Below are 14420 nucleotides of genomic sequence, written 5' to 3' on the forward strand. Positions count from 1 at the left end.
GCCAGTGTCCTATTCCTTTACAATAGGCGCATTGGTTCTTTTTGAGTGGGGGCCACTTTTTGTCTTTCTGCTTAGCTTCTTTTTTGCACAGCAGCTCTAATACCTTTGTGACATTCTTATTGTTTGCCTCTTGCCAGCTCTCTCTATTGTCAAACACCCTATGTGCTATCTCTATTAACTGACTTAGGGGTATCCCCTCAAATCCCTCCAATTTCTTTAAATTTTTTCTAATATCTGGGGCCGACTGATATACAAAGGTAATATTAATAGACCTTGCATTCTCAAGCGCAACCAGATCAATTGGAATATAGAGTCTATAGGCCTCTAGGCGGCGCTCTGCTGGCAGTTGTCCCAGGTTGGAGATGGGTGGAAAAAACAGATTCAATTAGACTAATGAGGTTTTCAGGATCTTTGGAGAATGGAGGGTTTTGGCCCTTCCAATTATACAGGGCAGAAGTAGAAAAGGGAGTATAGACAAAAATCGAGTCCCCTGGTTCCCAGGGGTCGGGAACCTGCCAAAGGGGGCAGAGTGGCTGACGGCGCCCTGGGGGGATCAGGTGAATTTGGCCATGGTCTGCTTCGGGTCTGGATTGGGTCTGGATCGGACTGGGAGGCAGGGGGAGGTGTTGGGTGAGGGGTCTTTGGGGGGGAATATCGGGGAGGGAGGAGGACGTCTTCCAGGGAGTCCTCCACTGATGGTAAAACTGGCGTGGAGGGTTGGGAGTTGGGCGCAGGTGATTTTGGTTTTGTTTTCAATGTTGCCACCACCTCTGCCCACGAGGAACAATGAATCCACAGTGGAGAATCATAGATGAGATCTATCCAAATCTGAATGTAAACATTTTGGTCTGGGTGAGAAAGGGGCCCAAACACATGGTTCTCTGTGAGCGGAGGAAATCTTTGTGGGGGTTTCTGTCGGCACCCTTAGAGGAACCAAAGGCATTTGTGATCTCTCAGGCCCAAATGTCCTGGAAAGGAAAAATTAGAACAAAAGACACACGACAAAACACGACTACACAAAGACACAAAACAAAAACAAACCACCAGTACTGGTAAAATTAAAACAACCTTCCTCTGGCAAAATAAATGAATTTAGGCTGAAGGTTTCCCTTCAAATTCCAATATCAAATTGGAGGCTAGCCCTGCTGGGGTCCAAGATCCAAGTGAGTCAAGAGACTCCAAAACAAATGATCTAGGATTCCCAACAAGGATCCGACCTTCCAAGGATGAGGGCGTCCCTTTTTAAACAAAATTAAGACTTCGTGGTACCACTTTAAATCAAATGGGAGCCTCCAGTAGTTACTCTTAGCAAATCATTCCTCAGGAATTGAGTCAGTGGGCTGTTATTCTATCCCAGATGAGCCCTCAAATTTGGTAGTCTGCTTCTTGAGGTATGAAGGAGCCAGAAAAAATAATTTGGAAAGAAAAAATTATCTATTAAAGTACAGGCCTGGGATGCAGCCTCCAGTAGCCAATATGGAATACTACATGCCTAACAGCTAAAGGGCAGGCTTTTTATCCTGTAAAACCACAAATAGCTGTTGGTCTCACAATGCAGAGAGGTGGGGTTTGCAGCGCACTACAGAACAGGAATGCGGCAGTTACGTTTCTTGGGAAGAACAAGGTTCAGGTGGGCTAACAAGCAAGTTTAAATTAGGAAGACATCCTGTTCTGCTCTTAGGTTACAACATACAGGGTGCGCCAATAGTGCCTGGAATGGGGAGCTTGAATCAGGACCAGAAAGTACTAACCTGTGCCCTTGTATCATCCACTCACTCCTGGCTGCTGATCAGACACAAACGTTGTCTCCACTAATGTGCAACAGCTCCTTTTCTGACTTCATAGTCAGAGGACACGGATTTCCATTTTCCTTTGAACATATTACCATACACAGTAAGCCCTGTCCACCATGGGTGCCCCCATGATTCTAACCTATTGTCACATGTGGCCCATTCAACTTTACCTTGGGAATTTGGTCCAAAGCCCAGCAGTTCATTGATGGGCACTACAGGCTGATCTGAGGTGTCCTCGCTGTGGTATACCACAGCCTTCTGCAAAGCCACCAGTTTGTTGAACATTACCACTTGTGTCCAGGCAACTTGCAGGCTGAACATGTTCCCACACTGATGTTACTGCTGTAGAGGGGGGCATAGAACTCTTGTGAAGCTGGGACTGCTGCCATAATGGATGCTCTAGTCTCACTCCCAAGACACGGAGATACAGTCCAAGCAGTGCAAACACCAGGTCTACAGCCTTTTCTTTTCTATTCACTGTTTTCTTCTCCTTTTTCTTTATGGGAGTGATGTGGTCACTCATGCCCTCATTCTTGCTATATCAGCACCCTAGGGCGACTACTGCCCAACAGCTAGCATCTGCAGGCTCCGGCCGCAATTCTTAAGTTCAGAACAATCACATTACACCTGGTTCTGACAACCCAGCTAGGGCCTGAGTAGACGGCAGAAATTGTCAGTGAAATGTGGACACAAGGTCTTATCCTCTCTCATTCTTCAGATGAAGAAACTCAGCTTCACAGATGGAAACAGAGAGCACCACGACACCATGGCAGACAAAGGATTTGATGCTAGAGATAGAACTTCTTTCAATATCCATTTCTAGATTCCAGTGCTGCTTAGGACTCCCTTGCCCTGCTCCCAAGCCCCAAGACTCTGATGTCATCAGAATGGTCTTAGGTCCTATGAAACTCCAGTTCCATGAAATTGGATTCCAGGCCCGCTACCTTATCCTGCCCAAATTCCTGTAGTTTGTCCTCCCACTCCTCTCCCTATGGAAAGTCCAGTGTTTTCTTCCATGTTGGAGTCCTCTGCAAGACAGATCCTCTGCTTCTCCCTTCAGATAAAACCATGTGATTGTCTACCATGTGATTTTGTACCCCACTGTCTATTACTATAGAGGGGTCCCTGAATTTGCCGCTCTCCACCACCAGCTCCCCCACATTGTAGCAGGAGTACGCCATGTTCTTAAAGTCCACCTGCAGCAGGTTACTAAGCGTTGGCACCTGTGCATCAGGTCCACCAGGAACAGGAAGATAGCCACAGTCATGGCCACAGAGAACAGTGCATCCCCGATCAGCAGCCCCATGGCTGCCCACCAACTAATGGGTTGCTCTGAGCAAAAGGAGCTTTCACCACTCTGGGCAGCTTGAGGCAGAGAGCACATTACCTCTTGCTGCATGTTGGCACAGATCACCTGTCCTCTTATAAAGCAGCTAAAGTTGCCCTTTGTCCTCTGGTGTGGGACAATCTGTGTGAACACTGTGCAATCAGGGAATGCAGGGAAGGGCCAGGGCAGAAAAGTTCCAATGGCCCTGCCCCTCTGCCTCTTCATAGTGATACACAGGGCAGGGGAGAGTCCTGGGAAGAAAGTTCCATGGAACCAGACACACTGCTTATGCAGGTTTCAGCCCTGGAGCATGGTGGATCACTGCTCCAAGAAGCACAGTGAACAGCAAGTGGAGGTCAGGAAGCTGACAGACCAAACCAGCAGGATTTTGGCAATGTGCAAGTGTTTGTCAGATGGCAGCAGGTCTGTCATGCAGGCTTTGGGGATAATTTTGCAGCCCAACAGGGATTAACTGGTGTCCAGGGGTTCTCAAAACCACTTCTAACAGGTTAAGTTGCTTTCCACCCTCTCTGACCAGGCCACAAACAGGTCACATGTGCCTATTCTCCAAGCGAAGCACACAAGCACCCTCACATACAGGGTACCTCATCTAACCACCCTGGAGGAGAGAAACTAAGACTTTGTTCCCAGGCCACAGATGCCTGAAGAATCTCAGCACAAAGCAGCGCTCATGTCAAGCCTCCCCCATGAGGAGCCCAGGCTTCTTCCTGTCAGGAGATGAGAGAGCTTGTGCAGCACAGCCACGGCAGTTCAGGTTTCTTTCCCGCTTTGATTTAAGTGACTCCTTCCTTGGAAAGATGTAAGATTCTTTGTTCTCCCTTCAGCTCACTTTTCACTGGACCTTCCACAGAGAAGCCTATGCTTCTCTTTCAAGCCTCTTGTTTCAAATCCCCATCTACAGATTCCTCTGAGAAGTCCAGACAACTTGAAAATGATTTAAGCAATAACAGTGCAAAACCCAGGATGGCCCAGTGGGGCTGTGTGACAGCAGGTACTTGGGCTGGACAAGGGAGGTGACTGGGTGGAGCAGACAGACTTTAAGGGCCTGACAGGAGGTCCTAGACACCGAGGACCAGACAGTTCCCTTCCCAACACTCACTTTGTGGAAACTATTTCTGCACTGCCATGATGCATGAACATATGAAAACTGCATGGGGTGACCGACGAGTTTGTAACCGACCTAGGGGCAGTGAAGATGCAACACCAAGAGACACAGAATTAGGTTAAAGGTGAGCTCCAGGGTGCTGTCCTCTCCCTTTGACAAAAAGCCCCGTGGGACTGGCACTTCCTGACTTCACTCACGCAGACATGGTCACAGGCGATTAGAGAAAACCAGCATTCATCTGTCGCCCAGCATGCATGGTGCCTGCCCGAGTGAACAGCAGGACACTGTGCATCAACCTTCCTTTTAGCAAAGCAGCACACGCTCACTCACCCTGCCTAATGGTCACCTAAGAGCCCAGTTAGCCTTCATCTTCCTGTCTGGTCTCCCCCATAAGAACTGATCATCGGAGGACACCACACTAACAAGACCAAAGGAAAAAGCCACATTATCATCTCCACTGCTGCAGAAACAGCATGTAATATCGTTTTGTACATATTCATGAGAATTAGCATATAAAAGCCCTGGGTTCATACCCACAACCAGAGGAAAATAATTACCCCTCAGCCAGTGGACCCTGCCATCACCCAACCTCCCCAGATAGTATCTATTCACATACTGAAAGCTTAAAAAAAAGACCAAAATTTAAAGCTCTCAGGACTGAGTGTACAGAGTGGTATCTCTTTTCTGCAATAAAGTCCAAAGTCATGTCAAACTACTGTGGGAGCCATGGGTTCAAAGCTCACTAATCAAAACAGTGTGACACCATTGTGAAGTAGGATGTACACATCAACAGAGAAAAGCTTAGGAAACACCCTGGACAATGACATGCCACGGATCTACATTTCAGTCAATGACAGTCATATATGGGGAGTACTTTAAGGCTATAATGGATCTAAAAATTCTTCTGCAGGGTAGGGTGACCTCATATTATCCTGTTACAAACCCCTAAAACACTGAGCACAGTAACAAGCTGTACTGGTTGGTAGCCTAAGAGCCGTAGGTTCCTCCATTGAGCCTCTGGGCAGAGGAGGTTATACCACCTGCTGTATACATCTGTAGGAGTCCATGCTTTGGCACGACAAGGAAATCGTGTTCTCCAAACATCCTCCCAACACTCATCATTTGACAGAACAGCGCCCAGTGATTTTCAGTGCATGGGGACAGAACAATCTTTCAATAAATGGTGCTGGGAAACACATGCATCCCTGGGAACGAACAGGAATGAAGTGCAGCGCTCAGCTGGCATCACACACACAGACTATCCTTAAACAGATCAGAGAGCAAGATGCATGAGCACAAAGTATAGAGAGGGCAAACGTTTCCCCCAGCTGGGCTTGGCAGCAATACTTTGGATGGAAGTCAGTGGAACAGGCAAGAAAGAGAAAGCAGATTAGACTTCATGAAAATTACAGGTATTGTCCACCAAATGTCACCATCAACAGAGGGAAAAGGGAAGCCCATAGCATTGAGACAAATAACTACTAGTCATAAATGTGACAAAACATTAATACCAAAAATACTACACAACAACCAAAATGACATCATTCAATTTAAAAATTAGCAAAGAGTTGAATTGTCATTTCTCCAAGGAAACTATACAGTAGGCCCCATGAGCACAGGAAAGGATGCTCATATGTTGCTTATTATTAGAACAGGGCAAATGAAAACACACCCAGATGCTACCTCACACCCATCCTGATGGCCTTCGTGAGAGAACCATGGAAAACAAGGGTAGGCAGGCATGCAGGCTGGGGCTCTCCACGAGACCCTCAAATGGACTGTGTGGGATAAAGCAGGGGCTTCTCCCAAAACTAAAGAGAATTCTCCTCTACTCAGAAGCTGCCCTTCTCAGCTCACACCCACAAGAAGCGCAGTGCATTCTGCGAGTGTCAGTGCACACCCAGGACCACCGCAGCCGCTTTCACTGTGGTACAGGAATGGAGGCACCACGAGGGCATCCACAGAGGGCTGCATAAAGAAAACTGGGACAGCAGTCACCCTTGGAGGTGGGAGCACCCCCGAGACCCCAGCTAGCTGGTTCCCATCTGGGCAGATACAACTGATTGTAAATACAGTATGGTGTCTCCTACACATAAGCATCAGGAAGAAGGTGATGTACAACCAGGCCAGGAGGACAGTGATAACAGAGTGCCACACTGAGTGTGTGTGGATGCAGTCTCTTCTCCCTTCAAACCAGCACTGTGATATGGAAACAGCTGTGCACACAACCAAGTAACTGAAGGTCTATAGACAACCCAGCAGGAAGCTGCTGGACAGGAAATTCACGTTCTTACTGAACATCATGGAAGTAAATTAATAAGTTTAATCAGGCTCCTCAGTGTGGTTCACAATTGAAAATTCACAAATTATTATTTCTGAAATTTTCACATAAGATTTTCAGACGATCCACTGTCACTTTTAAATGAGCCCAGGAAAAGGAAACACGGTTACGAGAAGATAGCTACATAGTCACCCAATGGAAAATAACTGGGCCTTAAAACTGGTGGAACAGAATGTTAAAAGCTGTCGGAGACAAGAAACAGATCACGTACATGGGAAAGCCCATCAGAATCACGGCAGACTTCTCGACACAAACCATCAAATCGAGAAGAACGTGGAGCGAAGTATTCCAGGCCCTGAGAGAAAATAACCTCCAACCCAGACTGATACACCCTGAAAAACTGTCTCTAGAAATTAACGTAGAAACAAGATGCTTCCAAGATAAAGAAGAACTGGGGGAATTCACAACCACCAATCCAACTCTACGGAGAATACTGCAGGACATTAGAAAGAGAAAAGTATCAGGATTTCAGAAACAGTGGCAGAGAGGTCTCAATGAATGGAGCAGAAAGCGAAATGAAAAATACAAACAGACAACTAATGACTGAAAAAGAGCACAACAGAAATGAGGCAGAGAAGGTTGGATATAATTTCTAATATAGAAGGCCTGGACACTCTAACTTAAGGAAAAAAAGAGAAAATCGCAGGCAGAGTGGATCAAGAGGTAGGGTCCACTGAGGTGCTCTTTATAGGAAAGATAATTTACCTGAAGAAGGGTATATGGACTAAAAATCAAATATTAGAAAACAGTACTCTATGTGATAGGGAACCAGAGAGTAATAGGGGCTACGGAATCAGTATTTATGGATAGGTTGGAAAGATAGGCTTTACTAGGTAAAGAAATACAACTAAAGATCAAGTCTAGTAGTGAGAAGGTTTGGAGCCACTTAGCTAAATAGCAGGTCCCACCTCATCCCCCAATATAAAACCACATGTGTTGGGGAGATCCAAAAATGCACAGTACACCCTGGGGGAGTGAAAGGGGAGGAATAGTCTTTAAAAAGACAGCAGAAGATATTGCTAATAGTGTATCAGGAATTAAACCCCATATTACTTGGACCACTCTGCTTAGATAGAACTTATTCCATCCCAGTTCATATACAAGCACTAGATCTGAGGGCACAGACAGCTATCCAAAAATATCAGGATATAGCACAGTAATCATGTTTAATTTCCTATTAACTAATCTGGATTCCTGTATATCTTATACTGTTACATCATGACGGATCTTAGTTAAATCTGATTTGTTTCATTGCTGTTTGTTATTGACAGATTTCATTCAAAACTGTTAAGGTTGATAGCATCAAGTCTGAGAGTATAGACAACTATACTGAAAATGACAACGATTCACTACAATACCCATCCTGGTTTGATTACTACCTGTTTCTGTAGTTCTACACTATCTACAAAGTTGTATTTCTATTAATATTGTTATGTGCTGATATATTCAATTATACTACATCTGTTGCTACAGCCAATTCTATTGATGATAACAAGAGAAAACACAGTAACAATGGTACAACTCCTTGTACAAGAGTTTTATATGTCTTTTTAGTTTTATGTGTCTATAAGAATATGTTTTGTACCATCCTGCTTTGTTCTATTTTTCCTTGTAATATATAAAGGATACAAATACATGTTAAGACTCATGCTTGTGTAAAACCTATGAACAGTTTAGGATAACTGATCTTATGACACATGATGAAATGAACAAATACTCTGAAGGAAAAAAAGGCACTACAGTACCCAGTGCTGATTCCAGAGTGTCATGATGTGAAATCCAGCAATACTATTATACTTTTTGTTCAGAGTGATTTTAGTCTGCTTTGGTTTTTTTAATCTCAACATAAATGAAGATATGGATAAACGCATTTATGTTTTATTGTATAGAATTGATAACCATATTACTAAGTTTTTATTAGATAGTTGAACACAACTATTTGCAGTCTTTCTGTTTGAATTCCCATTTATGTTCCACTGTATCTTGAACAATTATTTGTAAGAGGACAATATGTAAACAACTAATGACTTATTACTGCTTTTTTTTTCTTTGAAAGTATGTATTCTGCCCGTTTTCTATTTTGTTTTGCATTTCTTTAAATAAAATTTTTTTAAAATGGTGGAATGGGGGAGGAGCTAACGACAGTGGATAGATAAGCAGCAGAATACAGAGGCTCCCTGAGACAGACAACTCAGATGCTGGAATAAAACACTGTGGGGAGGTCCAGACAGAGGAAGATGGATCCTCTCGACTCAGGAAGAAATTAAAAGGAAAAAAAAACCAGTCAAACATGCAGTCCTGGAGCTACCATTTGAGAAGCTAAGATTAGCGGCCATGGTGCTCTCACAAGAGTGCCTGAACTCAAGTGGCCGCAACTCAAGGAGCGGCCGAAATTCCCGCCCCTGTGATTGAGCTGCCCAATCTCTCACTACTTAGATTGAGCTGCCCAAACTCCCACTGCTTTGACCAAGCTGCCTGAACTCCTGCTGCTACACTCTTTGGAACTGTGGTCACACTGAAGTCGGAAGCAGGTGAGCCCAACAAAGAACAGCGCCAGTAAGGGATCTGCATTGACCTGTGGTGAGTGCTGGGAAAAAGACCCTCCCACGAGAAAGGGGGGACCAACTGGACAATATATTGGAATTGGGCAGGACTAGCAGGAACAAGGAACAGCAGTGACTTCAGTCAGTTGTTCCCTTCCCAGACCAGATTGGTGGGATCTGCTTGGCCTGGGTCCCTGGCCAAGACCCAATAAGCCATCCCAAACCAATTCTGAACTCGGCACACCTTAACGCAGTGAAGGCCCCCATAGGTATACTGACTCAGAGGGAAGTGGCCAGCATACTCGCCCCTGTTTGCACCTCAGTGACCAATAGCAAACTAGAGAGGGCAGAAATCCCTAGCCAGCGTGCTTCAGAAGAACCATAACCAACAAGGAAAGGGGCTGGGACCTCCTCTATATACCTGTTTTTAAGAAACCAAAAACATGGCAAGAGAAAGAAACAAGAACAAGTCCCCAGCCCCCAGCCCTGAGAACAATGATCCAGGAGAGGTAAATACAAAACAGATTGAGAGCAGCAAACATGCAATATCAGACACGGCATCAGTGGACCTAAAGAGATATCTTCGGGACCTCATTGACATGCTCAAAAGTGAAATATTTAATCAAGTAAAGCAAGATAGAAGCAGATTAATAAAAGAAATGCTAAGCACCTCTCAAGAAGACATACATGGAAGAATGAAGGAATACAAAAAAGGAGAGAAACGTTTGATGAAGAAATAAAGAAAACCTAGAATACATGAAGCAGGTTCAAAGACATTACCAGGAAATAAAAATCTCCATCAAAAGCTTGTAAAACTGCTTGAAGGAAACAAAAGATATACTATCAAAACTTGAAGACAGCTTTACAATGTGTGATCATAAAAGGAAAAATTTCTTAACAATACCAAGGAAACAGGCAGTAACAATACAAAGGCTACAAGATGACAAGAGGATCTATAACTTAAGAATAAAGAATGTGAATGAAGAATAAGGAGTAAAGACAAAGGAAATACAAAGGCTATTCACAAAAATATTTAAGGAAAACTTTTCAAGCATAGGAAAAGGAAATGATATTCAGATATATGAGGCATACAGAACTCCAGCCAATGACAACCAAAACAGAGCTACACCCAGACATATAATAATCAAGATCCCACAAATTCAAAGTAAGAACAGAATATTAAAAGCCATGAGAGAAAAGAAATAGATCACCTATAAAGGAAAACCCATCAAAATCACAGCAGACGTCTCAACACAGACCATTAAATCAAGAAGAGCTTGGAGCAAAGTATTCCAAGCCCGGAAAGAAAATAACCTCCAACCCAGATTGATGTACCCTGGAAAACTGTCTCTAGAAATTAATGGAGAAACAAGATGCTTGCAAGACAAAGAGGAACTGGGGGAATTCTCGACCACCAATCCAACTCTACAGAGAATACTGTAAGACATTCTAGAGAGAGAAAGAAGTACCACGATTTCAGAAACAGTGGCAAAGAGGCCTCAATGAATGGAGCAGAAAGTGCAATGAAGGAGAAAAGCAGACAACTAATGGCAGAAAAATAGCAGAAATGAGGCAGAGAAGGTTGGTTATAATCTCTAAGGTAGATGGCCCTGGTACACTAAAAAAAAGAAAAGAAAAAAAGAAACACAGGTAGAGTAGATCAGGAGGCAGGAGACAGGGTCCACCATGATGCTCTATATGGGAAATATAATTAACCTGAAAAAGGGTTTACAGACTAAAACTCAAATATGAGGAAACGACACTCTATGTGACAGGGAACCAGAGAGTAATAGGGGTAACTCAAACAGTACCTGCAGATAGATTGGAAACACAGGTATTGTAGGTAAAGGAATATAACGTGAGAACAAGTCCAGGAGGGAGAAGGTTCTGAACCACTTAGGTAAATAGCAGGTTGGCCCCCCAAATCTAAAAACTGAGGGAGTTGGTGGGACCCAAAAATGGACAGTGCACCATGTGGGACTGAAAGGAGAGAATAGTCAAACACAAGAAGGCAGAGGACTCTTGTTAATAGTGTATCAGGATTTAAAATCCACATTACTCACACTGCTTTGTTTAGATAGATTATATTCTGTCCCAGTCTGTCTAACTCCACTAGATCTGAGGGCACAGACAGCTATCTTGGAAATCACAGGATATAGTATGGTAGTCATCCTTAATTTCCTATAAACTTAAGCTGGAGCCCTGTATGACTTATAGAGTTACCATGACTGATCTTAGTTGAATCTGGTTTGTTAGACTGCTGTTGGGTATCAACAGATTTTATTCAAAACTGTTATGATTGATAGTATCAAGTCTGAGAGTAGAGGCAACTACACTGAAGATGACAAGATCCACTGTGATACCCATTCTGGTTTCATTATTACCTGTTTTTGAAGTTTTACACTATCTACAATGTTTTGTTTTTATTAATATTGTTATGTACTGCTATATGCAATTATACTATGCCTGATGATATAGACAATTCTATTGAAGATAACAAGAGACAACAGAGTAACCATTGTAGAACATCTTGTACTGTGGTTTTATATGACTTTTTCATTTCAGTGTTTATAGGAATACATTTTGTTTTTTTCTTCCTTTGTTTTGTTTCTCCCTCTAATATAATATAGAAAGCACAGAAATACATATAGAGACTTATGCATACATAGATCCTATAAACAGCTTATGAGAATTGATCATATAATGAATGATGAAATGAACAACTACTTTGAAGAAAAAGAGACACTACAGTACCCAGTGATGATCCCGAAGTGTCATGATGTGTAATCCAGGAATACAATTATTCTCTGTTCAGAGTGATTTTAGCCTGCTTTGGTTTGTTTAATCTTAACATACATAAAGGTATGGATAACTGCATGTATATTTAAGTGTATAGGATTGATAATCATATTACTAAGTTTTTGCTGGATAGTTGAACAGAACTGTTTGCAGTCTCGCTCTTTCAGTGTCCACTTTGCATGCTACACTGTTGTAACTTGAACAACTATTTGTAAGAGGATAACATGTAATTATCAATTAATGATTTCTTACTGTTTATATTTTCTTTGAAATTATGTATTATTTCTACCCTTTTTCTGTTTTGTTTATTCTTTCTTTAAATAAAAAAAAATAAAATCATTTAAAAATTGTGGAAGTATCTCTATCTCCTGAGAGAGGAAGAAAACCTGGACATTCCCTCAAGTGGAATAAGTCAGTCAAACAGACACACAGACAGGATTCCACTTTGATGACGTCCCTGCAGTTACCATTTTCACAGATACAGAAAGCGGGCTGCTGGTTGCCAAGGGGTAGGGAGGAGGGCACAGGCGCTGCTGTGTGAGGGGCTGAGGGCCTCAGCTTTCCATGGTGAAGACAGCTGCGGGTGGTCGGTGAGCTCTTTGTCCATTATTAACACCTGTGACAGCACTGCAGATGCTGGAAAATGGGTAAGGTGAGGCTGGAAGTGGAGCTCACTGGCAGAGCATCTGCTGACTGCACACAAAGCTTAGAGTTTGACCCTCAGCATGAGCAAAAAAGAAAAAAGTAGTAGAGGACGATGCTAAAGGTTTGGTAGTTGTCATTCCATGAAGAAATGAAGTCATAAGGGTACTCGTATGACTGTGAGCACTTTGCAGGAAGAGCGTGGTGCAGGACGATGACTTAGTCACCACGGGAGGCTCCTGCATTGGACCCTGCATGTGCCAAAGCAAGCACTTGAATCCTGGTGGACATCAGGGAAGCTTTCCCTGATGCTGTCGCTGATTCCTCCTGAGAAGCTGATCCTGGAGCAGCTGTGGGTAAAACCTCTCCATTTATGCCAGCAACCTGGCCAAAGTCAGGCCCTAGACTGCCTGAATATGACCCAGAGTGGATGGAAACTGAGTCGCTGAGGTGAGGCATGTTGGTGCACTGTACCAACAAAGCGCACCTCAAGAAAACCCCTGGACACCAAGGCTGGACTGAGTCTGCCCTGGTAAGGAGTGCCCATTGTGTCAGAAACCCCTTGTGGCTGGCAGAACTGACCATCTGGGCAATTCCTCAGACAGCACAGCTGAACCTTGTGTCTGTCTTCCTGGACCCCAACCCTGTACCTGTCAGTGCTGCTGATTTCCATGTGTACTGTGTCACTGTAATAAACCATAACAATGAGAACAAGAACTTTTCCATTTTGCCATCATTTTCTATTTATTCATTGAACCTGAAGATGACCCTAGGGATCAAGAACACCTTTCAGCATATTGTTATTATTGTGGTTATTCTCAAGAGAAACTTCTTCACACTCAGCCCCGACCTGACACCCAAGGAGCTCTGACTGCTGCCTAGGGTTTGCCACCAATTCAGCAGCCTGGCTTGGGTCTCCACAGGGAACATGGGGTGAGTTGTCACCTGCTGAGCATCAGTTTATACATTTCTCATGTGGTGACTGCAGTGATCAGGTCGGGATGGATAAGGCAGGGATTCAAGGCTAGCTTTAGACACGTGGGTGAAAGCATCACACATGGGTTTGAGTAAGGAGGGTTGGATACAGACACCAGGTGACAGTCACAGACCAGTTTATTGTACATACAGTCTCCCATCTAGGGTCCAGTGGGGCACAATGCATCCTCTAGCGGAGCACAGCACAGAGCTGGTAAGGGGATGGAGTCACTATGAAGGCAGGTACACCACGCTCACTGGGCCGGGGCTGCCCTTCAGGCACCGAGAAGCTGAAGTGCTGCAGCAGGGAGGTGAAGGACAGGAAGAGCTCCATGCGGGCCAGGGGCTCCCCGAGGCATGTGCAGGGACCTGAGGGAGTGCACAGGGCACAGTTACACCGAGGCTTGAGCTCCTCCTCACCAAGGCACCCCGGAAGGGACACCAAGCCTGGTGCATGATAATCACTTGCGGAGAATGGCATGAAGGCCTCACGTTTCAGAAAGCAGCCCTCAGCGTCCAGGAAGTGTCCAGGGTGGAAGTGCAAGGGCTTCTCCCAGACAGACTCATCCTTCAGCACTGATGACAGGTTGGCGAGGAGCATTGTCCTCTGGCAGGACACACATGGCATGAATGTGGCCTGACGTACAGGAGCTAGAAACTCTGACACTTAATATCCACCAGCACACTATGTGGCTCACAGGCTGGTGGGGGTACAGAGGCACAAGGAGCCTCTCAACTATCTATTAGGCCCAGAAGCTTCTCAGGACCCTCCATGAGCACATGGCAAAACCACAGGACTGCGATCCCAAGGGTGCCAAGAGTCCCACTTTTCCCCACGAGCACGGGATCCTCCAACAACTCCTCACTTTGGTTA

General features: G+C 44.3%; 1 protein-coding gene across 1 annotated transcript; it reads right to left on the reverse strand.

Moving 5' to 3' along the window:
• Positions 1-13666: 13666 nt before the first annotated feature.
• Positions 13667-14403, reverse strand: LOC134474826 (cytochrome P450 2D16-like). The gene has a single exon (XM_063243651.1). The coding sequence runs from the start codon at positions 14172-14174 to the stop codon at positions 13737-13739; it is 438 nt and encodes a 145-aa protein (XP_063099721.1). The 5' UTR covers positions 14175-14403; the 3' UTR covers positions 13667-13736.
• Between the last annotated feature and the right edge of the window lie 17 nt (positions 14404-14420).

The sequence above is a fragment of the Cavia porcellus genome, unplaced genomic scaffold, assembly GCF_034190915.1.
Source record: "Cavia porcellus strain 051 isolate PalLab524CR breed Dunkin Hartley unplaced genomic scaffold, mCavPor4.1 scaffold_40, whole genome shotgun sequence".
NCBI classification, from domain to species: Eukaryota; Metazoa; Chordata; class Mammalia; order Rodentia; family Caviidae; genus Cavia; species Cavia porcellus.